General features: G+C 42.5%; 3 protein-coding genes and 1 long non-coding RNA gene across 7 annotated transcripts; 2 read left to right on the plus strand and 2 right to left on the minus strand.

The window, feature by feature from the left end:
• The first annotated feature begins 67 nt into the window (after nucleotides 1-67).
• dph2 (diphthamide biosynthesis 2) lies at nucleotides 68-5,883 on the plus strand. 2 transcript variants are annotated; one of them, XM_020645354.3, is made up of 7 exons: nucleotides 68-227; nucleotides 410-569; nucleotides 1,318-1,430; nucleotides 1,666-1,886; nucleotides 2,268-2,957; nucleotides 3,983-4,162; nucleotides 4,310-5,883. In XM_020645354.3, the coding sequence occupies exons 2-7, from the start codon at nucleotides 420-422 to the stop codon at nucleotides 4,438-4,440; spliced, it is 1,485 nt and encodes a 494-aa protein (XP_020501010.1). In that variant the 5' UTR covers nucleotides 68-227; nucleotides 410-419; the 3' UTR covers nucleotides 4,441-5,883. The 2 variants fall into 2 exon arrangements, with proteins under 2 accessions (XP_020501010.1, XP_020501009.1); XM_020645353.3 differs by having other exon boundaries at nucleotides 3,983-5,883.
• ncf2 (neutrophil cytosolic factor 2) lies at nucleotides 3,033-13,927 on the minus strand. 2 transcript variants are annotated; one of them, XM_020645388.3, is made up of 15 exons: nucleotides 13,721-13,927; nucleotides 13,421-13,503; nucleotides 13,149-13,257; nucleotides 12,243-12,377; nucleotides 11,834-11,941; nucleotides 11,689-11,748; nucleotides 10,906-10,949; nucleotides 10,475-10,616; nucleotides 10,334-10,399; nucleotides 10,151-10,205; nucleotides 9,451-9,497; nucleotides 9,102-9,250; nucleotides 8,912-9,023; nucleotides 5,704-5,821; nucleotides 3,033-5,594 (listed from the first exon to the last, which is right to left on the minus strand). In XM_020645388.3, exons 1-15 carry the CDS (start codon nucleotides 13,892-13,894, stop codon nucleotides 5,506-5,508), a joined length of 1,491 nt encoding a protein of 496 aa, XP_020501044.2. In that variant the 5' UTR covers nucleotides 13,895-13,927; the 3' UTR covers nucleotides 3,033-5,505. The 2 variants fall into 2 exon arrangements, with proteins under 2 accessions (XP_020501044.2, XP_065804992.1); XM_065948920.1 differs by lacking the exons at nucleotides 13,149-13,257; nucleotides 13,421-13,503; nucleotides 13,721-13,927 and adding an exon at nucleotides 12,577-13,101.
• A 1,606-nt stretch (nucleotides 13,928-15,533) lies between these two features.
• On the plus strand, nucleotides 15,534-26,426 carry garem (GRB2 associated, regulator of MAPK1). 2 transcript variants are annotated; one of them, XM_065948919.1, is made up of 6 exons: nucleotides 15,534-16,294; nucleotides 17,389-17,529; nucleotides 18,048-18,178; nucleotides 18,341-19,534; nucleotides 20,609-20,763; nucleotides 20,983-26,426. In XM_065948919.1, the coding sequence occupies exons 1-6, from the start codon at nucleotides 16,174-16,176 to the stop codon at nucleotides 21,821-21,823; spliced, it is 2,583 nt and encodes an 860-aa protein (XP_065804991.1). In that variant the 5' UTR covers nucleotides 15,534-16,173; the 3' UTR covers nucleotides 21,824-26,426. The 2 variants fall into 2 exon arrangements, with proteins under 2 accessions (XP_065804991.1, XP_020501020.1); XM_020645364.3 differs by having other exon boundaries at nucleotides 15,536-16,294; nucleotides 20,980-26,426.
• On the minus strand, nucleotides 17,194-20,615 carry LOC136177208 (uncharacterized). The gene is made up of 2 exons (XR_010664848.1): nucleotides 19,793-20,615; nucleotides 17,194-19,642 (listed from the first exon to the last, which is right to left on the minus strand). It is a non-coding gene; the product is annotated as an uncharacterized lncRNA (long non-coding RNA).
• Nucleotides 26,427-26,726: the final 300 nt, after the last annotated feature.

Here is a 26,726-nt window from a genome sequence, read left to right on the forward strand (position 1 = left end):
TCAATGTCTGAGGAGGGAAGAATGTTTTAGTGCCCTATTTACCCTCCATACAAGCTGGTGGCAGTAATACGCCTAAGCGTTGTTTGCAAACTGCCATAAAAACCTTGTAGAAGAAGAAGAACCCGGAAGTGATGGCCCTGTTGAAGCGGTGGTTGTGTAGCCTACTCTTCACTGTCGAAACACGTGTGTATCTGTCAAAGAAGCTTTTACCTGCATGACACTGACCTGTAAGTGTAAATAAAGGACTGTTTGTTGTAGATAATAGTTTGTAATGTTTCACGTAAACAAACGGTTAACTGTACATATGTGTTGTTACTAAGAATTCAGTTCGATTGACCTTTAAGATCATATGTATGATTTATTAGAAGATAACTATTAAGATAAATAAAATGTGTTTTGTGTCTTTCAGGCTCGCAGTGATGGCTGATGCGTTCAGTAGCAGCTCGGAAACCGTAATTCAGCGCGTTGTAGACGTTAAAAGCAAAACAAACACACCTGTGGACAGCCTTGAAGAGTCGTATCAGATAAAGGAGACTTGTGACTTCATCAGAGATCGTCAGTGTAAAAAGGTTAGTACGTGTTTTAAACAGCATTTAATGACAGACAGGATATTAAGATTTGTACCAAGAAGGTCCGTGTCTGATCCTCTGTAGCTGGTTTCCTAGGGTGCTTTTACTTCTTTACTGATCATAGATGCATACAAGACAACATGGCCTTGAGATCTGTGTGTACTCCTGGAGTACTGTGGTCCTGTTCTCTGGAAGACCCTGTCTGAGAAATCTGTGGAACTAAAAACAGACTCGCCTCACCATTTCCTGCTGTAGTTTTTTTAATGCCTGGATTGTTGACTGTTCCTGTGCATGTTGGAGAGACTGCTGGAGAGCTGAGGCAGATCACCATCACATGTTCTGGACTTGCCCAAAAGATACAACTTTTTGGGAAAATATTTGGACAATCATTAACTTTCTTCTCACTTTATTTGATCTAAATCACAGAGATCAACGACATGGAGAGATTGACTTTCTCATTAAGATTGAGAAAGGACTTACAATGGAAACAATATTTGACAGAATAAATGAGGTGCTTGGTAGTTTGCCCCACTCGCTCTCACAGCTTTTGGTTATTTATTGACTTCAACATTAAGAATGTTACTGAGGTTTGTGTCCATATAGAAATGTGTTTTTTCACCTTTCTGTGATGCACTTTGGGCTGCAGGCTTGTAGAGGTGCAGCCTGAATGAGGGGCTCTTTTTGTGCAGGAACACCAACAGGTACGCCTTTGAGTTGTTTCTAAGTCTTCCCTGATGACTCCTCACAGGTTGCTCTGCAGTTTCCCGATGAGCTGCTAGGGGATTCAGTCGCCGTGGCAGTAGAGATCGAGAGGAACAGTGAAGCCACCGCATACATTTTAGGAGATACATCCTATGGCAGGTAACATCACGGGTGTTATTGTGATCATGCATGAACCACACAGTGTGTCATCTGTCATTTGCTAAAGGTCCACTGGGGCACAACAGTAGGTGATGTAGTGAATGATAATAATCTAGTGAGCAGGGATACTTGATCATCAGTATGCAGCAGTATAGTATTAAACATTTGCAGAGTTTCTGGTTGAGCTTGACCCTTTGGTACATTCATACATTGTTGTTGACATCTCTCTCTCCAGTTGTTGTGTGGACGAGGTCGCTGCGGAGCACGTTGGAGCCGACTGCATCGTGCACTATGGCGGCTCGTGCCTCAGCCCGTCCACCAGGCTGCCGCTGATGTACGTGTTTGAGAGGAGAGCGGTGGATCTGGATAAGTGCTCGTCCTCCTTTAGAGAACTTTACCCCGACACACAGAGTCCCGTCATCATCCTCTACGACGTCAACTATGTTCATGCTATGAGTAAGCTGTGTCATCAGATGAGTGAGAGATGGAGATCATGGAGCTCACACACGGAGCTTCTGCCCCCTAAAGAGATTTTCAAATGAGATATTTAGTTTGTTGTTTAATCGTATTTTACATTTATTTCCTCAGTATTTTTTTTACGTTGTCACAAATCCAGAATTTTAAACTTCGAAATGATACTAAAAATCATACAATAGTGATACCTTTTTCGTTACCACGGCAACAAACGCAGAAGTCTTAGACATACAAAATGATGTAAGTTCTTGTTTTCAGGAACCAGAAATTTCCATTAACAATTGAAATCTCGATTAATCACGGTTAAAATACTTAACAGTTTGACATCCCTGATTGAATTCTTGTCTTTATTTATATTTCCAGACGATCTCTTCACCCTCCTCTCACAGGATTATCCGAACCTGGTGGTCTCGGAGCTCGTCGTGGAGGGGGAGCAGTGTTACATTCACGGCTGGATTAAAAGACAGGATGACATCATCAGCATGTCGGAGAGGGACGGCAGTCAGGTCGTCTGTCAGTTTGGGCGGCGGTTCTCCTTGAAGAGCGCTTCAAACATTAAGGATTATGAAATGTTCTATGTGGGGCGGGAGGGGACCACTCTCACTAACTTCATGATGACTTGGAACCGCTGCTTGTTCTCTTCCTTTGACCCGCTAACGATGACGGGGAGGGCGGAGTCAGTGAGTATAAACCGAGCTCTGATGAAGAGATACTACGCCATAGAACGAGCTAAAGATGCTAACGTGGTCGGCATCCTGGTCGGCACGCTCGGCGTAGCAGACTACCTGAGCGTCATTGAGCAGCTGAAGGAGACGATCCGCCGAGCCGGAAAGAAGAGCTACATGTTCGCCATGGGGAAACTCAACGTGCCCAAGCTGGCTAACTTTCTGGAAATTGACATATTCGTGTTGGTGGCTTGTCCCGAGAACGCTCTGCTGGACTCCAGTGAGTTTTATAAACCCGTGGTGACGCCGTTTGAGATGGAGGTGGCCTGCAACAAGAAGCGGGAGTGGTCAGAGGAGTACGTCACAGACTTCAGACACCTCCTGCCAGGTGAGCCAGTTATTCACATTTAAGTTGAAGTGTTGAATCTTTAACGGGCTGTTGAGCTGCACATCAGAATCAGAATCAGAATCAGAATCGGGGTTTATTGCAAAGTACATTTACACATACATTGAGTTTGACTTGGTGTATTGGTGCTAAACAATTAACGAGAAAATAAAGCAGAACTAGCAACAATTTAAATAATACAGTATAAGAAGATATTACAATATATAAAATAGAATACTACTCAGGTTTATCACGATACCAGAACTTTAAGCCTCAGTACAATATGAGGAACAATCATTACTGATCCCTGAGTCAGTACCAGGTCCTGCCATCCAATGTTCAGTAATTATTGTGGCTATTTGTCCAAAAACAACTGAAGTTAAAATTATAAACAAACCTCAACAAACAGCCACTGATGCACCGTTCCAGTGAGGCCTTACGCACGCAATAAGTTCAATAATGTCGAGTCTGGATCTCTTGTTTCTTCATTTAATTAAGACATACAAACATTTCCAACTGCATCCCATTGACCTGTGGTAAAAAAAAACTTGTGTCCTTTCTTGGTGCATCACCCAACAGTGACACACCTGCTACATTTTAAGGGTTCCTGATCAACCCATGTGCTTGGCAAGGTGCCCACTGCCCCCCCTGGTGTTCACAAACAACAAAAACAACAAATAACCAGAAAATGGCTGCTACAGTAATATTTAGTTTTAACTTTGAAAAACAAACAGATGAGTCTGTGCAGGATTTTAGGTTTATTTTTGGATGTTTTATTCCGTTATTTTAGAGACGAGAGAGAGAGAGAGAGAGAGAGAGAGAGACTGACTGAGTGAGTTTAAATGAACGAGGACTACAGCCTCTGTTAATGGACCACTAGTTGCAACTGATGCCCCGGTGTGCAGAGCATCAGTTTCATGGCATTTATTTCTGTAAAGTTACGGACTCTTTCTTTTTCCAACCATTGTAATCAAAGTAATGGAATGTGTCTTTGATGTTTTTTTTCTTTTCTGTTAAATCTGCTCCAGGTGGGCGAAGTCATGTTCCTTTAGCGGAGCAGCAGGAGGACGACGAGGAGCCGCCGGACGTCTCTTTGATCACATTAAGTCTGCGCAGCCACAACCTGCTGCTCAGCGAGCCTGCGGAGCAGTCGTGCAGCTCCTCCGTCGTCCTCAGGAACCAAACTCTGACCGTGGCCAACTCAGCCGGTACGACCCGCTCCAAGAGAGAGCTGCTGATTGGACAGTTCGATTTGTTCTCCGTGCACATGAATACGTTTTTATTGAAGAACATCACACACATACAGTCACTGTTCTATAATATTTATAAATATCTTGTATGCCTCCTCCTCTCAGCGTCCTTCCTGGCAGAGCGGAGCTGGCGCGGTTTGGAGCAGAAGTTGGGCGAGACGCCGGTGGTGAAGGCTGTGAAGGGGCGGAGAGGCATCGCTATCGCCTACGAAGAGGAGGGAACGTCTTTGTCGTGATTAAAAACACTCAAACCAGACGGATTATTTATCAGAGCCTGCCCGCTTTATCACACATGAAATGATTAAATGTCTTCATTATAATCGTGTTTCAGTCGAGCGTTTCTGAAAGGTGCTAAAGGTCACCTTTGATTTCATCCGAGTATTAAAACATGTCTGAAGACAAAGTGACCTTCATAAAAAGGTGTTTAGTCTGACACTGAAAGGTTTCATGTGGATGGGGCTGAGGATCGAGTGATCTGCAGATCATTTACTTAATCTGTTAATGAAATATCAGAAGTACGCCACCTGTAGACCGCTTCTTCTTTGGACAAAAAAACGTCTTCTCTAACCGCCAAAGAAATGCAACGAACCGGAACATTTCACAAGCTGTAGCCTTCAAATGTTTTAAATATGTATTGGAAATGGATGGGAAATATTTACTGATTATTAAAAAGGTCTGCAGGATTTGCTGAAGTTAATAATTTAAAGGTCGCATATTACGCAGAATCCACTTCACCATGTTCCTCTAACTCTAACATGTGTCTCTAGTCTGTCTACAAACCCCTCAATGATGAGAAAAGTCCATCCTCTCCGTCTTTTGCCTGCTCCACTTTTCAGAAAATGTGTGCTCAAACAGGCCGTTTGGAGATTTCCCCTTCATGACATCACAAAGGGCAGTAGCCCCTCCCCCAGGTGGCTGACATTCCCACAGTTAGGTGTTTTTTCTGCCCTCTGAGTCTGCCTTCTCACCGTAAACAATAGGACATGGAGCGAGAAAGCCCGAGACACCCGAGCCCTTCCAGAGAGGGGGCGTGGTCAGCCACAGCTCATTTACATATTTAAAAGTACAGACACAGAAAAAGCCTGTTCTGAGCAGGGCTGAAATAGAGGGGTTTATAGACATGATCAAATACAGGATCAGAGAGGATTTAGAACAAGAAACAACACACATGTTTTGAGGAGCTCTGAGACTTATTTACACTGAAGAGGAGGAGAATATGAGACCTTTAGAGGTTTTTGGTTGGGGGTTCCTGTCCTCTTCAACTTTGGATCTTTTCTGCTTTGATGAATTGATTAAAACTACTAAACACTGGGAGGAACTTCTTCCACAAAGGCTGCAGGAAAGATTCCAGTGTTCCCGTTACACTGACCCTCCAACCAATCCTGGTTCACTGGAGAGAAGGAACAAAACATGAATTAGAATCATATTTATTATGTTTTACTAATCCTTCTGGTTCATTCTGTCAGGATTTGAGCTGCTAAAACAAAATATTATTGTACCGAGAGAGAGAAGTGTGATTGTGTCTCCTTGATGAAAGCTGAGATCTTCTGGATTCAAAGACTCGTACGAGTGAAGAGCCACAAAGTGAATCTCTTTCTGAGGCGCTCCATCAGTCTCCTGAAAATATGAAAAAAAACAAATAAAGATTCTGTGCTCGATTGCATAACCACAGACTTCAACACATCTCTGTTTCACTTCATTTAAGGGGTAACTTCCTTTAGCTCATGTTGTTGTCGTCATGCAGCAAAGTTTACATTTCCCTTGCAAATGAACTCTGAGACTCTAAACGTCGGGTCATGTCGTGTTTCCATCTGAGACGGGATAGATCCAAACACAAGACGGAAGGTGGGACATAACCTTGGGATGCATCTGATTGGATCGTTAACTTCTAATTGTACAACGTTAAACGCACCTGAGTGCAGGATGAGTTGTCAGACATGAGAAAGGTTTAACATGAAGAGGAAATAAATGTATTGATTTTATGATGTCAACATATGCCAACCCCCCGGAAGTGCATCAATTTTACATGGTGGCCGAAGCTGGTACTGCAGCGTCACGTGATGCCATCAGGCCAAAAAACACTTTTTCCGTTCAGCTTACATCGGGAAAGAGACGTCGAGGTACATCAACTTCCTGATAAGAACACTTAAAGAACTCTTAAGAACTAAAATCATTCGATCCTAAAAGTTGTAAAACGAAATTAAAGCTGAATTCAGAGATATTTATGTCGACATGATGAACACAGACCATAACCTCGGGACTGAGACTCAGAGTGAGCACGCTCTATGGGCCCAGTAACGCCAAAGATCCGGGTACTTTTAAGCGCTGAAGTCAGACTTTCTTCTGGTAAATAGACTTTAGCTTGTATATTTCTTTTCTAGTCTTCTGACTACTCAAAGCGTTTTTTACACAGCAGGTCACACCTACACATTCACACTGATGGTAGAGGCTGCTGTGTAAAGAGACCATCAGTATTAACTCATCCATTCACACACATTCACACACTGATGGTAGAGACTGCTGAGTAAAGAGTCCGTCAGTATTAACTCATCCATTCACACACATTCACACACTGATGGTAGAGGCTGCTGTGTAAAGAGACCATCAGTATTAACTCATCCATTCACACACATTCACACACTGATGGTAGAGACTGCTGAGTAAAGAGTCCGTCAGTATTAACTCATCCATTCACACACATTCACACACTGATGGTAGAGGCTGCTGAGTAAAGAGTCCATCAGTATTAACTCATCCATTCAGACACATTCACACACTGATGGTAGAGGCTGCTGATTAAAGAGTCCATCAGTATTAACTCATCCATTCATACACATTCACAGACTGATGGTAGAGGCTGCTGAGTAAAGAGTCCATCAGTATTAACTCATCCATTAAGACACATTCACACACTGATGGTAGAGGCTGCTGAGTAAAGAGTCCATCAGTATTAACTCATCCATTCACACACTGATGGTAGAGGCTGCTGATTAAAGAGTCCATCAGTATTAACTCATCCATTCACACACTGATGGTAGAGGCTGCTGTGTAAAGAGTCCATCAGTATTAACTCATCCATTCACACACATTCACACACTGATGGTAGAGGCTGCTGAGTAAAGAGTCCATCAGTGTTAACTCATCCATTCACACACATTCACACACTGATGGTAGAGGCTGCTGAGTAAAGAGTCCATCAGTGTTAACTCATCCATTCACACACATTCACACACTGATGGTAGAGGCTGCTGAGTAAAGAGTCCGTCAGTATTAACTCATCCATTCACACACATTCACACACTGATGGTAGAGGCTGCTGTGTAAAGAGTCCATCAGTATTAACTCATCCCTTCACACACATTCACACACTGATGGTAGAGCCTGCTGAGTAAAGAGTCCATCAGTATTAACTCATCCATTCACACACATATACACACTGATGGTAGAGGCTGCTGATTAAAGAGTCCATCAGTATTAACTCATCCATTCACACACTGATGGTAGAGGCTGCTGATTAAAGAGTCCATCAGTATTAACTCATCCATTCACACACTGATGGTAGAGCCTGCTGAGTAAAGAGTCCATCAGTATTAACTCATCCATTCATACACATTCACACACTGATGGTAGAGGCTGCTGATTAAAGAGTCCATCAGTATTAACTCATCCATTCACACACTGATGGTAGAGGCTGCTGATTAAAGAGTCCATCAGTATTAACTCATCCATTCACACACTGATGGTAGAGGCTGCTGATTAAAGAGTCCATCAGTATTAACTCATCCATTCATACACATTCACACACTGATGGTAGAGGCTGCTGATTAAAGAGTCCATCAGTATTAACTCATCCATTCACACACTGATGGTAGAGGCTGCTGATTAAAGAGTCCATCAGTATTAACTCATCCATTCACACACTGATGGTAGAGGCTGCTGTGTAAAGAGTCTATCAGTATTAACTCATCCATTCATACACATTCACACACTGATGGTAGAGGCTGCTGATTAAAGAGTCCATCAGTATTAACTCATCCATTCACAAACAGATGGTAGAGGCTGCTGTGTAAAGAGACCATCAGTATTAACTCTCCATTCATACACATTCACACACTGATGGTAGAGGCTGCTGAGTAAAGAGTCCATCAGTATTAACTCATCCATTCATACACATTCACACACTGATGGTAGAGGCTGCTGAGTAAAGAGTCCATCAGTATTAACTCATCCCTTCACACACATTCACACACTGATGGTAGAGGCTGCTGAGTAAAGAGTCCATCAGTATTAACTCATCCATTCACACACATTCACACACTGATGGTAGAGGCTGCTGATTAAAGAGTCCATCAGTATTAACTCATCCATTCATACACTTTCACACACTGATGGTAGAGGCTGCTGATTAAAGAGTCCATCAGTATTAACTCATCCATTCATACACATTCACACACTGATGGTAGAGGCTGCTGAGTAAAGAGTCCATCAGTATTAACTCATCCATTCATACACATTCACACACTGATGGTAGATTCAGACTTTCTTCCACCTGACAAAGATGAAAGTCTGAGGAAACACTTGAAAATAATTTCTTAATGACGATCCTCCACGTAAGAAGCTGTTTCAAATTTAAAACAAAGAGGTGAAAATAACTACGATATGTAGAGTGTTTGAATGCAGCATGCAGGGTCAGAAACCACATCGTACCTCTTTGGCGTGACACCACACGGTGATGCGTCCTCCTCCTGCACGGCTCCACACACTCGCCATGTCTGTGTCTGCGTCGATCACACTCAAGTCTTTGGCCTCGGCAGTTAAACTACGCAAAGATGATCGACTTTTAATAGAAACACGACGTACAAATTTAACTTTGATCTACTTTAAATGTGCACCTCACCTCAGCATGATTCTGTCAGACGGGAGGTTAACTTTCCTGCTGATCTTCTCGATCAGGACTGCGTAAGTAGACCCAGCAGGAACCGAGACGGCGAAGGTGAACGTGAAGTGGACTTTGACGATCAATGAGTCTTCTGCAGGCCGGGCGTCCTGGGAATGATGAGAGGACACAAATTAGAATTTAGACATCGCAGAAAACAAAAGAAAACCTCCACAGGCCAACAAAGTCAAGTCATTGTTTAGAGATCCACAGGAAGTCATGTTTGGTAATTTATCATAATTTATGATTCACACAGTTTGTGTGTTAGAGGAGTGCAGTGTTGACAAATGAAGGATTAGAGTCACCTTACCTTTGTTTGTGTCTCTTCACTGTTGTTGTTATCACTCAGAGTAACATCTGAAACAGATTTTGACAAAAGCTTTTAATATTTGGGACAAATTGTATTTATTTATTTTTTTAAAGATTTATTTTTGGGCTTTTTATGCCTTTAATGCAGAGATAGGACAGTGGATAGAGTTGGAAATCAGGGAGAGAGAGTGGGGAATGACATGCAGAAAGGGGCCACGGGTGGAGGTGAACCCGGGCCTACCGCTTGAGACGAGAGCCTCAACACATGGGACGCGCACCCTAACCATTGCACCACCAGTGTGCCCCGACAAATTGTATTTTTAAACCTTATTTACATATTTAAAGGTACAGACACAGAAACAGCCTGTTCTGAGCAGGGCTGAAATAGAGGGGTTTATAGACATAATCAAATACAGGATCAGAGTGGATTTAGAACAAGAAACTAAACACACATGTTTTGAGGAGCTCTGAGACTTATGAAGAAGAGGAGGAGAATATATGACCTTTGAAGCTCTTATAATCCTGATTTTGTGCTCCTTTAAAGTCTGTATCTGGATTACATGATCCTTTATAGAAAAAAAAGTGGATTACCAAATGCAGATCAGTTATTTGTTTGGATTAAACCTTTTGAACTCCTGGGCCCAGTGGATGGAGTCAGTGTGTGAAGTTTGCTTAAGCCCCGATAGGTCAGGTTAATCTACCTGATTTCCTCTCAGGTCTGGTAGGGGGTTCTCGAGTTGGAGGAGCAGAAAGGCCCTGTTTGTGTTCAGGAGTGTCCAAATAACAACGCCAGAAAACAGAAACAAAAAGAGAAAAAAATACAACATGTCATCAGTGAGAAACCTGCAGAGCGCGCTCAGATAATAATAAATAAGTCCTGTCACCTCGTTCTGCTTAGAAGCTAATGAGATCTCCAAACGCTCCAGGTAGTTGTACGGCACGAGTCCCCTCTAGGACAGAGATGATGTCATCTTAAACTCGGCATGATTCACCTTGTTATGTGCAAACATATAAAAACCTCTTACTCTTTCATTGAAGACCACAGACGCCCAGTTGTCGGCACCTTTCTGCAGCACGAACACGATGTTCCCCGGCACGACGGCGAGCTCGTCGCTGGTCTCAGGAACAAACTCAAACAGGACGGTGTGAGGTTCTCCCTCTAAAGCCCTGAGGAGAGCACACACACATCCACATGCTGCTCAGGACACACACACACTTTTCTGCTATGAAAGAAGGACACTTGATGTTTTTCCTCTTTCTCAGCTCTTTACAATTAAAGTTTTTAAAATCTCCCCTCCTTGTTTTACAGAAATGCATCAATGATGACATTTTGAAAAGTACGAAAGCTGAGTGGGAACAACCGTAAACAAACCATAGTTTTAATGTGTGATTGTTATTCTTCTAAAGTGCATTTAAAGACCATCGAGTTATTTCATGTAAGAAGCAGATGTTTTACCTCAGGACTTCAGGTTCCTTCGGACGTACTGGATTATCTTCCACCTTCCAAAAAACAAACAAAACCAAAACATCATGCATCAAAGGTTTTGTGAAAGAGAAAGTCTGACATTACATTCATTATAATATTAATATTAATACATTATACTTGTAGTAAGTTTGAGAGTACTCAAAGACGTTTAACACAGAACAACAACAAAACAAAACCGAGAAGAAATAATGTCAGAGAAGGACGATGAGGACAGAGTCTGTCTGAGGTTGTAGGTGAAGCTGAAGAGGTTTTTACAGCGAGATGGAGTGGTGGAGAGTGGGGGGGGGGGGGGGGGGGGGTCTCTGATGATTTTTGGGAGTGAGTTCCAGAGGGTGGTAGCAGCAATGAGGGCAGGAGGTTTGCATCAGCAGACCTGAGAGTGCAGGGGGAGGAGCTCAGACAGGTAGGGGGAGGAGTCAGATACTGGAGGGCTTTGTAGGTGATAACAGAGAGTCTGAAGAGGATACGCTGGGAGATGGGGAGCCAGTGGAGGTTATGAAGGACAGGGGCGATGTGGTCACAGGTGTTGGAGTGTGTGAGAAGGTGAGCAGCAGGATTATGGATGTACTGTAGTTTCTTAAATGTGTTTCTGATGATGAACCGTAGATGAGACTGTTGCAGTAGTCCAGTCTGGACTTATTTTAATTTTAGTTATGCTTCAGGATAAGCCTACTTCAGGATAAGCCAAGATGATCTAATTCCCTTCATGTCTGAAATACTTCATAATATACAGACTATCAACGGATCAGTTACCTGAGGCTGTAGCGGTGCAAACCCAGAGAAGATGTCCTGAGGAACCACAGAGGCAACAACCTGAAGACGGAGAGCAGAGGAAAGAGTCACACTCGGTTTGATCGGCTCCACGTCAGAGAAGGTGTGTGATCACTTGAACTTTGACCTTTGCTTTGCCCAGGTAGTCCTTCTTCTCCAGCTCGGCCACGTAATTTTTGTTCGGCTTGAAGAGAACTTTAGACGGGAACTCCACCAGTTTGAAGAGTTTCTGTTTCTGTGGGGACATCGAATAAAAACGATGAGGGGATAACTTACACAGTGGACTTTAATTGGCTAATAATTTCAGCTGGGAACACTCTCTCCTCATTGAAAACAATTTAATTTTTTTTTTTTTTGTTTAACGATAGGCAGACAAAGTTGTGGAGGGTTGCATCTCTTCTTGAAAAGTCTGAGTTTGTTCGAGTTTGATCCACTCCGTAAAAAGCTGAATGGCTGTAAATCAGTGAACATCAGTGAGATTCTATCAATTGCCTGAGGACTGTGTGTTCGATTGAAACAGCGATGTGTTCACTGACCAGCGTGGATTGCAGCGCTCTGTCGATGGCGTTGAGCTTGTTCTCTGTCTTGAAGTCGAGAGCTTTCACGAGGTTCTCCTGAGCTTTCTCCCAGTTTCCCAGCTGAGCCTCAGAGAGCGCCATGTTGTGAAGAACCTGAAGCAGGATGCAGAAACATTACACTTTCATTCTTTAATCACTGAAGCATTTTAATCCCTCATGAAAACCTCAGAATTAAGAAAAAAACGTCTGAGCTCGTTTATCAGGATTTCTCATTTAAAGGTCACATATTATACAAAACACACTTCCCCATGTTTTCCTAACACTAATATGTGTCCTTAATCTGTCTACAAACCCCCCAATGATGAGAGATGTCCATCCTCTCCGTCTTCTGTCTGCTCCACTTTTCAGAAAATGTGTGCTCAAACAGGCCGTTTAGAGATTTTCCCTTCATGACATCACAAAGGGCAGTAGCCCCTCCCCCAGGTGGGTGACACTCCCACAGCTAGGTGTTTGTTCTGCCCTGAGTCTGCCTTCTCACTGTAAACAATAGGACATGGAGCCAGAAAGACAGAGTACACCCAAGTCCGTCCAGAGAGGGGGCGTGGTCAGACACAGCTCATTTACATATTTAAAGGTACAGACACAGAAACAGCCTGTTCTGAGCAGGGCTGAAATAGAGGGGTTTATAGACATGATCAAATACAGGATCAGAGTGGATTTAGAACAAGAAACTTCACACACATGTTTTGAGGAGCTCTGAGACTTATTTACACTGAAGAGGAGGAGAATATGCAACCTTTAAATGCAAATGTGTCAAATTGTGCAGAATGCCTTAAGTCATCAAATGGGACCAAGTGTGTCTGCAGACTGTAGAGTTTTCAGGATGAAATAAGATGCACGGTTCTCTTGCATCTGTATTCTTACCTCACATGCGTATAACTTATACTGGAGACCGAGAGCTTTATAATCAATTAGCTGGTTTCCTCTCAGGGCTTTGAAGGCGCGCTTGAAATCCCCTAAACTCTCCTCAAACCTTTGAATATAAAAACAGAGAAATAAATTTGCAGAAAAGAGGGTGCTTGAGACTCAAACATCATGACCAGAACATCATAATAAATGGAATATACAGTCATTTTAAATCCCATTGTAATAGGACTGGTAAATGTGGACACAGTATGAGAGGGGTGGGGTCTTGCCTCTCTTTTCTGTAAAAGGTGATTCCTCTTTGGAAGAAGGCCACAGCCAGATGTTCGTCTTTGCGAATGCTGCAATCGAAGGCCTGTGAAATCAGAGATAATTCTGTAACTTCCTTCTGAAGAAAAGAGAAACGGTAAACTCTACTTCTTCTTTTTACGTGACTTGCACTTTCAGACTTTAAATCTAGAGAGCTTTGTCATATGTGCTTCATCATCTGCATCTGAACATGACTTTACTTTGAGGTGATTTAACCGAATAAATACTGCAGGTCTCTGAGAAATTATGAAGCTGCCGTTTACCTTTTCTGCAGCCTCCAGCTCTTGTTTAAGAAGATGCAGACAGCCGATGTCAAAACAGATTTTGGAGTTTGGATCTTGGATAGAGAGGAAGATCCTGAGTGCTTCTGAGAGATCCCCCCTGTCCACGCAGGTCACAGCCTCGTCCCACTGACGCAGAGTGTCCAGGAACGACATGGTGACAGAAGAGGAGTCCACTGAGATAATGATCGGATTAAGGAAGTTCTTCTCATTTGAACCAGCGAGACCAGGAAGTGAGTCACAGTCTCATTGTTAGTATTAATGAGCACTGCCTCAGGCTGCTGGTTGTTGTTTTTTTTTTTTTACTTTACACAAAGTGATTCTTCAGCATGCAGGTAGAATTGTATTTGATCCTCCTAAACATAAAAGTGTATACACCACGATTCAATTTTTTTAATTTCACATACGTTATTAATCCCTGAGGTGAAATTCTAGTTTACACTCTGCCATTGAGCGAAAAACTTCTCACACAAAGAGGCCCAAAATACAAACATGCACAAGCAGGACCTGTGGACATGCATTCGTAGAGAGATGTCAGAGATATTGGGGGTTTGGTGTCTTGCTCAAGGGCGCCTCGGCAGTGCTCAGGAGGTGCCCTGACACCTCTCAAGCTACCAGACCAGCTTCTTAGTGTGGTCTGCACTGGGACTTCAATCAGCGACCCTCCTGTTCCCAACCCAAGTCCCTGCAGACTGAGCTACTGCCCCCCCGAGTATTCACTCCCAGGAGTACAATCAGTCCTCTTTCTATGTTTATTTCTTTTTAAAGGGATGAGGCTGTGCTGATGAAGGATATACTACATTCCACTAGAGACACACAGAAAAATTGTGAAGTGATTTACAATCATGATATGTGCAGTCCTCGTCTTTTGTTAGGCTTTAAGGACATGACACTCATGATACAACAACAATTTAACATAAAAACTGACAGTTTCAGACATAGACGGGCAGAAGGCGTTAAAGCCAACAGTAAAGTCTAAACATCATTAGAGATTCACACAAAGCAGAAATCCACCTGTTACATACACACCTGATATTTATTCAATATTCATTTAGGGTCACAATATAAGACTTTTTTTTAAATTTGATTTTAAAAAAATCAAACAAAACCAATAATATATCGGTCTCATTTTATACCATAGACTGTAAATATGTTCAGGTGTTGCTTCCGACCTTTCATAATTCAAACAAGAAATTACCAGATATGGAGTGTCTATTTCGGTTTAAACAGGTTCCTTTTTATAAATATTATTTGATGGATTTATTCCTCTCCTGTTGTCTCATCATAAAGATGGTTCCTTGAAGCTTTGATATCGAATATAGTGGTATCGAAAAGTAACGAAATATGGAAAACGTCAGACAACCTTGATTTGAGCTGTCAGTAAAGCAAAGTGCGCTTCACCCGCTGAATACTGAAGAGATGAAACACTCAGAAAACAGCTTTCATTAAACACTTAGAGTCTTCATGTCAATGAGAAGAAAACAGAAAAAGTAGAGAAAGTTTTCATGCTCACGCTCATCAATTCTCCTCCGGTTTTTTTTCGTCCAACAGTTTAAAAAAACTTTATTTAACACAATTTAGACACAAATAATACCGTTGAAGAAAAGACTAAACGACAGATGAACAAGCCTATTAGACACTAAACCACTTATTATTTAAATGTTATATAACTATGCAGTTTTGTTCGGATTTGAGTTCTTATGTTTTCACTTCTTCTGTTAATATTTCACACAGTTTTTAACCTTAAAGATGTAAACTGATATAATGACAACAACACAAATTATTAGTTAATTGTACTTATATTATCTGGAAAATGTCTCCTTCATAAGCAAAAGTTTTGATAATTTCCTAAGCTGAATTAAAAAAAGTTACAGGTGGAATATTTAATGATGCTGCATTTAGAATATTTCTCAAATTACCAAGAGGGAGGAGTGCTAGTGCAGTGATCCATTTCTATTTTAAATTATCTTTTAAATTCCATTTACATTTTATGGATTTAATAAATTCACGATGCATTACTTTCCATTCTTATCGTAGAAAGAAATCTTTCAAATAACCGTGAAGCCAGCCCGCGGTTTAAAACAATGCCCTACATCTAACTAAACATGCGAGCAATCATAAAATAAGTGACAAAGTTTTATTTATTTATTTTTTGTTACTTTTTCCGGTGTACCCAAAAAGTCAATAACGGTCTGATGACGTATTTCCGTTATTGCTGTGGAGCAGACTAAACAAACATGGCTCTGTGTCAGACATCAAGCCTTCATGATACGTAGATAAATGATCAATGAGTAAATATGCCACGGTTAATAAGAAAACAAAGCCTCATAAACGGCGTACATGAACAGTGTTAGGCTAGTTAGTTCAGCGTCTCCTTTTTGTGACCGTGTTTACACTTTGCTAACTCTCTGGTTGGCTAATGTAAGCTAGCAAAGATGGACCTTGGCACAATGTTGTACAAAAATTTAAAAGATGTCACCTGGAGCTCGACGGCCCTGCCGTTAGATCACCTGGTCGGTGCGTACAGGCTGCCGCAGATTGTCAAGCTGGATGACGGTGAGTAACTTTCTCATGTTAGCTGCTAACATGCTAGCTGTTAGCTCCGACACTTCACACTCCGTTTGAATCACACTTTTTATTTTTTTTATTTTTAGCCTAATTTAATAATTATATTCAAAACTGTCAAATAAACACCACACGAAGTTATATTCATGTCTAAATATGTCTAAGCAGTTATGTTTCATGTTAGAGACAGCATGTAATAGCACCAGAAGTCTCTAGTGCAGCAAAGTGTCTACTTGAACATGTGTGCACATCACATGCACCTTCATGACATTTCAAAAAGAAAAGAGGAGCAGAGTGAGTCACTTTTCAAACTTAACATTTCTCTTTGTTCTCATTCAGGAAGCAAATAAAGACATGTTTAAGTAAAGCATCAGATAAAACATTATACGGTTCTCTCAGTCTTGTTATGCAGTCTCACCATGTCACACGTCATATTGCTACTTAGATGTTAAAGTTTATAATTATTATTACTTTTGATGCACACTGACATACATTACTCTGCTGCTACTAATCATACCATGTCACTTCTCTCATAACCAGTAACTTCAATTAGCCCCTTAATGCACAACATGTAAGAGTGTTTTTGATTGGTAATTCATTGGTGTATGGTTTTTTAAATACCTAATAGTGAACAGTGGTAAATACGTGTTTTTAAAGTATTTTCTATTCTTATTTGGTTCTGTATCCTCCCGTCCTCGGTCTCACTCTGCTAACTCTGCTGCAGAGCTGCGATGGTGCATTGCTCCTTTAAATAGGAGAGCCTGCTTTTAGAGAGGTATAGATTAGGGCATTAGTCATTGTCTATGGAGGATAGTGACTCGAGTGTGCTGAGTAATCCATTGCTTCTGCATGAGTGGAGCAGCTGCAGAAGCTCACAAAAAAGTACAAAATAGAGAACAGATTTTTACTCAGGGTAATTGATTTAGTGTTTCAGATAATCCATCAAAAAAGTGTTAAAATACATTCCAATGGTATCACAAACATCATCTAATCAGACTGAGTGATATAATAAATGACACTCCTTATAAGCTGTATCACAGTATCTCCTGGATTGTGAGGATTCATTGCTGTGTTCACTCCTGCAGGTCAGCTGGTCGAAGGCCTCAGGGACAACGACTACCTCTTGATTCATTCCTGCCGTCAGTGGACAACTATTACCGCTCACAGTCTGGAGGAGGGACATTACGTCATCGGGCCCAAAATAGAGATTCCAGTTCACTACGAAGGTGAGCGACCTCTGAACGGATGCTTTTGAATTAGCTTGATTGAATTCTGACAAACCAGAGGTGAGAAGCCACTGCCTGGCCCCCTTATCCTAAAAATTGTTCCTCAAATTATTATCGAGATCATTTTAGAATTGTTCTCATAACTGACAGCAGAATTAATATCAGAGTTGTTAACACCTTACTGCCCATGAAAGCCTCTTAGGGCGCACTCACACTAGGCAATCCGTACCGGGCCCAAGCACGCTTCACCCCTGAAGTCCAGTTTGTTTGACTAGTGTGAGTGCTCCGATCCGTGATCAAGCATGGTACGCTTCCTTGGCCCTAGCACGCTTCGAAGAGCAGTATGAGCCTTTGTGTTTGTAATTTAACGTTTTATTTTATTGTATAACTTTTCACCTCTTGACTCAAATTCAATTGTAATCTTGTAAATTGGCATACAGTATCATTCTTGATCTCCTCCTGGGGGATGTATCTCTGTTAATATTCAAAGTGTAACTGATTTATTTTTCACTCTTCAGGTCAGTTTAAGCTTCTGGAGCAGGACAGAGATGTGAAGGAGCCGGTGCAGTACTTCAACAGCGTGGAGGAGGTTGCCAAAGCATTCCCAGAGAGGGTTTACGTCATGGAAGAAATAACGTTTAATGTTAAGGTACTTTCATCTGCTCAAGGGATTCTAGTGATTTGTCAGACGAGATGCAAACGATCTTAGAGACAAACTGGGTACAGAAAGTAATCACTAATGCTAACCCGATGTTTACAGAAAGATTTGACTTCAAATAGTTTCTTCAGGCTGTTTGTTGTGTTTTCACAGATGGCTTCAGGTGAATGTAATGAAGACACTGAAGTTTACAACATCACTCTGAGCACAGGGGATGAACTGACACTAATGGGGCAGGCGGAGATCCTCTATGCAAAGACCTCCAAAGAAAAATCAAGATTCAACACCATTTTCAAAAAGATCGGGAAGCTAAACTCGATCAGTAGGATCGGGCGGGGAAAGATGCCGTGTTTGATCTGCATGAACCATCGCACCAACGAGAGCATCAGCCTGCCGTTCCAGTGTAAAGGCAGGTTCAGCACATGCAGTCCGCTGGAGCTCCAGATGCAGGACGGCGAGCACACCATCAGGAACATCGTGGAGAAAACCCGCCTCCCTGTGAACGTCACAGTGCCCGGCAGCCCACCCCGCAACCAGCACGACCTCCACCTCATCCGCGAAGGTCACCGCTACAAACTGGTTAACATTCAGACCAAGACTGTGGTCGTATGCTGCATCCTGCGAAGCAACAAAATCATCCCCACCCACTTTCCCTTCCACATGGCCATGCCCAGGTTCATTATTCCAGAGGAGCTGCTGCAGGGCGAGCTGTGGCTGGACACCATGGTGCACCGCTGGTTCTCCTTCTGCCAGGAGCAGTTCAACATAGACGACTACTCTCGAGCCGTCAGGGACGTGCGCACGGACTGGAACGACGAGGGTAAGAGCCCCAAGAAGAGCAGCGGGAATGGAAGCTGCAGTGGAAGCAGCGGAGGGAGCTACACCAACGGCTGTCCCAACCAAATGCACATTCCCAGCTCTTTAACCTACGCCCGCGATGAACTCACGCAGTCATTCCACAGACTCTCTGTGTGCGTGTACGGCAGCAACCTGCACGGGAACAGTGAGGTGAACCTACAGGGCTGCATGACTCTGTGTGGAGACTGGGCTCCGCTGCCGTCTGACTGCATAGACTCAGGAGAGAACGAACACTTTTTCCCCGAGCTGGCAGACAGCTCAAACCAACAACGGTCCCTCGACAAGCCTGACGTCCCCTACGAGGAGCTGTGGTTGGATCACCTGAGAGGGCAGATCCCTAAGCCTTCTTCAAGTGAGGGACTTCGAGGTGTCGACAACGTCTGCTCTTCAACAGCAGCTCTGTCACTCCCGGTCACGTGTCCCGTCAGTGCAGCGACCAGTTCAGATGTTTCTCTTACTCCACCACCCGTCCCACCCAAGTCCGAGGCTGTGAGTATACTCACAATCTGTGAGACTTTAAGGGTTAATCCTCAAGGTCACAGAGTTGGTTTGTTTGGCAACAGCAGGGTTAACTTTTGTAACAGGAAGTTGAGCACTCTTAAAGCAGAAATACATCAAAGTGTAATGGGGTCACAGTTTACAGTTGCATAAAGACAACGTTGTTTTATTGCACAAATCCTTTAATTATATTACATCAAAAATCATGATTTTTCTTATAAATATCTCAGCACTGTGCGGTTTGTTTACCTGGCTGATGTGTTAAAGGTGTGCCAAACATCTCTGTGGCTGAATCTTCTTCCACGACACTTCCTTCTTCTACATTTTTGAAATATCCGTTGATGAAAACAACGACCACAGCCTGTCAACATACAAGGATTATAAACTTAAAACGTCAAAATCTAATCTCATCAACTCCTGTTTGAAGACAGTGGCATTAAAAAGTAGAAGTCGTGGGCATGCTGGTGGCACAATGGTTAGGGTGCGCGTCCCATGTATTGAGACTCTCGTCTCGAGCGGTAGGCCCGGGTTCACTTCCACCCGTGGCCTCTTTCTGCATGTCATTCCCCACTCTCTCTCCCTGGTTTCCAACTCTATCCACTGTCCTATCTCTGCATTAAAGGCACGAAAAGGCCAAAATAAATAGAAGTCGAAGGCCCCTAATATTGGATAATTTTTTGTTTTTTATTCCCAAAGTAAACTAAACTCCTGCACTCTTGCACAAATACATTGCCAACATATTTGCGCAATTTAGACATTGCTCTCTCTCTCTTGCTCTTGCAGCAGCTCTTGGTTAACTGTGACTTTTGATCAGTAAGTTATTGGGCTTTTTAAACACATGGTATGAAGAGTATGAACATTTTGACAATCGTAGCCTCCCCATGTTCATAGCTGACATGTCTAAATGTTGGTAATAGTTAAAGATAAATTTTCAGATGAAATGTGGACCATAAAGAGCATCATGACTTGATAAAAACCTTTATTCATTTGAAGCTCTGTTAGTCACGAGTCTTACTTGAAGAGAAAGGTTGTTTTTGTTTTTTAACTCTGTTCCTTCTTGTCCAGGTGAAGGAAGAGTGCCGTCTATTGAACGCTCCCCCGATTCCTCCCCGCAGTTTGAAACAGATGCCGTCAGTCCCTGTCCTGACAAAGCCTCGGCAGCAGGACACTCGTTCTCCGAGTCCAACCCTCTCCTATTACTCCTCCGGTCTCCACAACATGTAAGAGCTGAAACACTTTAAATATCAGAAACACCTCAACAAACACCACAGAACATTCCCGTTTACTAAACATGTGACCTTCTCGTTTTTAAGGCTTTAAAATGTTCTTTTCCTCCTTTTTCTTCTGCTACCTCCTGAAGTCTAACTTCACCTTTGAAGCTGGTCCCTTAAATGTTTATCTGACTCTAACTAATGAATGTCATACTTTTCCCTCAGTAGTGGAACGAGTGAGCCAGAGGCAGCTGACCCTCAGGAGCAGAGTCCTGTGTGCTACCCCTGTAACTGGGCTACGTCCAGCAGCACTGAACCAAACACTATGCTGTCCAGTGGCAGCCTGCCGTCTGACGGGAAGTCCTCCAGGTTGTCTTGGCCGAATAACTTCAGCGGAGGAGAATCCCACGGTGTGGATGAGTTCCTGCCAGCCAGCTGTCGGAGCTACTACAGCTACCCCAGAAAGAGAACCCCGAGCACCCCAAAGACCTGCACGTCCAGCCTGGTGGACTTTGATGGCAGAGAGCATGCACACAGCAGTAAGGACTTCAGGCTGCAGGAAGCCTCTCTCAACCAGTTCTGCACCAAATCTTCAAGTTACAATTCAGAGATGTACAGAGACAAACGGATAGAAGAGTCAAACACTAAGCAGAGCCGCTCTTGCCCCATTTTACCTCCCAGGACTCCAAAATCGAACGCTGTAAAGAAGTGCGTGGATTTACCGACAGGATCGATCTGTGACGGCCCACAGGAGACATCGACCAGCTCTCCGACTCAGACAGAGCCGGGCACTAAAGAGATATTTTCCATTTCCAACACATTAACTCCGGACTGCCCGTCCTGGCAGCCCCCGTCCTGTCTGTCGGGTCTGTCCATCGAGGAGGTTTCTAAATCTCTGAGGTTTATCGGACTGCCAGACGACATTGTGTCTCTGTTTGTGTCCGAGAAGATCGATGGGAATTTACTCCTGCAGCTAACGGAGGAGATTCTGTCTGAGGACTTCAAGCTGAGCAAACTGCAGGTGAAGAAACTGATGCAGTTCATTAACGGGTGGAGGCCCAAGATCTAACTAAGAGTATGTGACACTAAACCCTGTGAGGACACAGAGACGGCTATGCCTTCAGTATATATGCTAAGTATGCAGACACACACACCAAGACACACAGTTTGTTTTTGTACTACATGAATGATTTCCTGGTTCCTTTAATGTGTGGGAGACTCGCTCCTGTTTGAAGTCTGTGACTGTGAATCATCGGGCACTTTCATGAAGGCGTTTTCATGTCGGCTTCTTCTTAGTACTTTTCACCCAAAGTCTACAACGTGTTCATCAACAAACAAGGCGCTTATTTAAAGTAAAAAACATCTGACACAACAAGGACGAGAAAAAACACTAAAGCCCAGTTTCCACCTAGCAGTCCGGTTCAGTTCGGTACGGTCCACATTTATTGTCGTTTCCACCGTCAAAAGTTGGGAAGGGTACCAAAATAACCGATTTGTACCGTCCTACTTTTTTGCTACCTTTCTGTTGGGGTGCCAAGGGTACTGATCCGTCCCTAAAAGAGCTAGGCACACTGCAGTCTGTTGATTGGTTGAACTTCCCGTTCGACAGTTGTTATAAAGGACAAACAAAACCCTCCATGTTTAAATATCCTGTGAATTTGAAGAGAGTCATTTCAAGGCTGTTTTTTTTTTTTTTTTTTGTGACCACTGTCAGCTCGTAGCTCCGCCCCCATGGACGACCTCTGAGATGCAGACTTACCAAGGAATCATTGATTTTTGTTTACTGTATCATGTTCTTCTTCTTAGTTGGATTTATTGGCAGTCTAAGTGATGTGTTAGGGTACAGTTGGCTGTGGAAACGCAAGCAAGATCTGGATTTACTGAACCAAACCGCTTGGTGGAAATGTTGCTTAAATACATTTTAATGTTAGAATATCACAACATCCTTTAAGTCCTAGACTTTTAAAAGATCACAAAACAACCAGAGCTGACTAATGGACTATGAGCCGTATGTGGATGGATTTAATTAGCAGAGCTGTAACATTGTTGTAGTTCAGTCAGATGTGAAATAAGGAGGAGGAGCGCGGAGTTAACTCCTGCAGACTTCTCACAGGGTCACTTATAGAGGATGTTGCTGCAAGGTCTTTCTCAACATCCTTTTCACTCCCTCAGTCTTAAAGTAGGAACCAGCTCGCAGGTTTTAAAACACCTAGAGCGGCTAAGCCTAAACCTTAAAGCCACTGAGGGGCTAACATAAACGGGCTAATCTAGCCTATTAATGGACGCGCTTGCCGGCTTCGCTCCTGAGCGTAAGAATTCGAAATAAGACAGTCCAATATCTTCTTCGTTTATATTTATTTCTCATTCCATCGTTTTCTTGATCACTGTCACGTGAGCTGTTCAATCAATAATCCAGACATTTCCATTTCCATTCACTCCTGTTACCTCATAGCGTGGCTTACAGCGGTCAAAAAAGTTTAATTGCTCCCCGTCTAGCAACACCTGACACCCCAGTGATAGTTCCTACATATATACACACATATACACACACACACACACACACACACACACACACACACACACACACACACACACACACACACACACACACACACACACACACACACACACACACACACACACACACACACACACACACACACACACACACACACACACACACTTCCTAAACATGGCTCCTACAATACCGTTAAACTTGTCTTCAGGGTGACTCTGACATCTTTCAACCTGAAGCTCGTTTCGTCCACATAGTGGGGTTGAAATGGTTAATAGGTACAAAAGTTTCAGAAAACACGAGTCATTCATTCAGCTGAGTCCTTTAAGGCGACTGTTCCCGATCAAAGTGCTCAGCGTGTGTCGGGTAATGGGTAACATCATACAAGGTGAACAAATTAGAGAAGCAGCAACATCAGGGGAGCAGCTTAGCTCAGAGTGGTAGTCGAGTGGTCTCTCACTGAGGACAGCATGCAAACCTGTGTCACGCCCTGCGCACGCACACACACGCGTACGCACGCACACACGCACGCACGCACGCACGCACGCACGCGCGCACACACACACGCTCGTCACTCTGTTTCTGGGACACACGTTGAAGTTCTTCTTTGTTTCAGCTTCTCCTTATTTTTGATACACAAACTATTCAACTCTAAATACACAGAAGCCTCTTAATAAGAACTGCAACACCAGGCTACTGAAAGAGACAGCCTTAAATAAGGATATTTATTTTTAATCGCATAAATGGCGTGAACGCTCAGCTGACGAGTCCAAAGTAATATGAACCTTGTGACATCAAACATTTGCCCGTTCCCTTTAGCTCATTAGCTCACGTTTAGATCTGAAGCCAGTTCATTCTCCTGTGGTCAAGTTAATGTTGTGACTTTTGATCCACCAGAAGTTTCTTTCTTTCTTTCAAAATCAAAGTATTTTTTCATAAATAAATAAAGTAACTTAGCCTTTAATCGTATAAAAAAAAGCCTAACAAAAACTGTTTTAGAAATCAAATAATGGAACTACAAACATGGCGAGTCATCGTGGTTAAAACAATATAATATAAAATCAGATTTCCTGGTGTCTCGTCTTTGAAGTCCGGTCTGCATCAGAGAAACGTTCATTAATGTAAGGTTAATCTGTGAGTCTGTAGTGATGTTCACTAACTTAGAAAAAAAGAAAAGGAACAAAGCGAGGAGATGTGTGATAAATCATTTAAAGGTACAGTCCTTAAAAATAAATTAATAATAACCAAAAATATCAGCAACGGTCTGTACGTTGCTCTGACTACATCCTTAGAATGTGCAAACTCGAATGATCATCGGTGTCTTTGTGTGCAACATGATGTCATTTAAAGATCTTTCTATTTGATGCCTTTTAATCTGAATTTAAATGAACTCTTAGTACATGTTTTAAAGGAGCAATATGTAACTGACACCTAGTGTTTAAAATATGTCTGACTTGGACTAAAGAGAATCCCGTCCTAACGTCCAGCAGCAGTAACAGACCATGACGGTCTCCAGAGAATACTAATTATGCATCGAGCACTTTGGTGGATTTCAGACTAATTAGTGGCGTTGACGGTTGTTAAATATAAAGTTATTAAAGAGTCTATAAAAATGTTTTTAAAGAGGTACTTATGTTGTTCTCTCTGTTTGTACACTAACTGCTCTAACGCTAAACGTCTGCGCCTTAAACCCAGAGGCCTTAATGTTTCAGATAGTTTCCCTTGTGCTCAACATTTCCCTCCCTGTCTTCATGAGAAGCTCCTGATGGGACAGAATATTACAAAGTGTTTCCCAGAGAGCTCAAACTCAGAGCCATCTGTGACAGTGACATGTGTTTTATGGTACCAATCATTCTTAACTATGAACTCAGTTATTTAATTTATGCAGCCATGAAACTCCATGTATAAATATGCAGAGCAGTAAATGTGAGATGTGTGTGTGATTCATGAAGGTGCCTCAGTAACAGCAGCCTCTGTACCAACACACAGGTCTGATCTGTTCTTCTTTTATATTATTTTGCTCGCTGACACTTCTTGCAGCGGGATGTTACATATTTTTATTTTATATGTAAGTGCAAATATATAATGTCATTTTTTTTAAAGAATGATTACTAATGTTGAAAATATTTTTATTGAAAAAAAAAAAACTCATGTTCAAATGTACTTCTTGTTAATCTTGTAAAAGTCAGCAGTCAGCTGACACCCAGTCAGCTGGAAGCTACACTCAAACGACATGCACAGAGACCAAAAAAAATCTACTTTATACTCCTCCTGTCCAGATTGTTCTGCAGCTCTCCTCCAACATGTCTGTCCCCTAAAGGTCACATATTATACAACATTTTCATACAACACTAACATGTGTCCCTAGTCCGTCTACAAAACCCCCAATGATGAGAAAAGTCCATAAAAAATGTGTGCTCAAACAGGCCGTTTGGAGATTTTCCCTTCATGACATCACAAAGAGCAGTAGCCCCTTCCCCAGGTGGGTGACACTCCCACAGCTAGGTGTTTGTTCTGCCCTCTGAGTCTGCCTTCTCACAGTAAACAATAGGACATGGAGCGAGAAAGCCCTTCAAGAGAGGGGGTGTGGTCAGACACAGCTCATTTACACATTTAAAGGTACAGACACAGAAACAGCCTGTTCTGAGCAGGGCTGAAATAGAGGGGTTTATAGACATGACCAAATACAGGATCAGAGTGGATTTAGAACAAGAAACAACACACATGTTTTAAGGAGCTCTGACACTTATTTAAACTGGTTGAAGAGGAGGATATGTGATCTTTAACTCTTTAATAACATGGTGGTTAATGTTCTATGCAAAGTCTCTGCAGAGACCGGAAGAACAAAACGGAGTATTATGTTTAAAATCACAGCAGTGTTTGTTTCAGGGGGAATCAAAATGCTAAAGGATGTGAACCTGAATACTCCTGAATAGTCTGTGAACATGTGACCCTCCGTCATCCCCACAGTGGTGATACTGAAGTGATGGAAGTGTGTGAACTGTGGACGCATGAATTAATGTGGAGGTGAATAAAGAACTGTGACTCTGGGTTTGATTACATTTGATCAGCATTTCTGAAAACTGAACTTACTGACGGTTATGTTTCGACTTCTTTTTTTTTTGATTGTATAATCTATTAAAAATGGATTAACTGATGTGTGTGTGTGCTCTCTTTTCATGTTCAGCAGCGTGTCGTCGCCTGATTAAACTCCTCTGACTCGTCTGAGCTAGAGTGGAAACATGACGGTTACTGGTGGGCTGTGATGGGAATGATGGGACTGCAGAGGTTCTCAGAGGGCTGCTTTTTGAACATGAAACTTTAAATAATGTAAATTGATAAGATAGATGAGATCATCTTTTCTACCCCCCCCCCCCCCCCATTGGGGTTAATTATCATGTTTCAACAGTACTAGTTATTAGCATGAAATCGTTTTAAAGTTCTGGTATGTTGACTG

This window comes from Labrus bergylta, chromosome 20 (genome assembly GCF_963930695.1).
Source record: "Labrus bergylta chromosome 20, fLabBer1.1, whole genome shotgun sequence".
Classification (NCBI taxonomy): Eukaryota; Metazoa; Chordata; class Actinopteri; order Labriformes; family Labridae; genus Labrus; species Labrus bergylta.

Excerpts from the sequence above, each read along its gene's own strand:
- ncf2 (XM_020645388.3), bottom strand. The coding sequence starts at position 13,894 with ATGTCGTTCCTGGACACTCTGCGTCAGTGGGACGAGGCTGTGACCTGC. Across the intron at positions 10,950-11,688 it reads TTGCACCGCTACAGCCTCAG|GTGGAAGATAATCCAGTACG; the intron begins GTAACTGATCCG and ends GTTTTTTGGAAG. Across the intron at positions 10,617-10,905 it reads AAGGAACCTGAAGTCCTGAG|GGCTTTAGAGGGAGAACCTC; the intron begins GTAAAACATCTG and ends TGCTCTCCTCAG.
- dph2 (XM_020645353.3), top strand. The coding sequence starts at position 420 with ATGGCTGATGCGTTCAGTAGCAGCTCGGAAACCGTAATTCAGCGCGTT. Across the intron at positions 570-1,317 it reads GAGATCGTCAGTGTAAAAAG|GTTGCTCTGCAGTTTCCCGA; the intron begins GTTAGTACGTGT and ends GACTCCTCACAG. Across the intron at positions 2,958-3,982 it reads CTTCAGACACCTCCTGCCAG|GTGGGCGAAGTCATGTTCCT; the intron begins GTGAGCCAGTTA and ends AATCTGCTCCAG.
- garem (XM_020645364.3), top strand. The coding sequence starts at position 16,174 with ATGGACCTTGGCACAATGTTGTACAAAAATTTAAAAGATGTCACCTGG. Across the intron at positions 16,295-17,388 it reads GATTGTCAAGCTGGATGACG|GTCAGCTGGTCGAAGGCCTC; the intron begins GTGAGTAACTTT and ends TCACTCCTGCAG. Across the intron at positions 17,530-18,047 it reads GATTCCAGTTCACTACGAAG|GTCAGTTTAAGCTTCTGGAG; the intron begins GTGAGCGACCTC and ends TTCACTCTTCAG.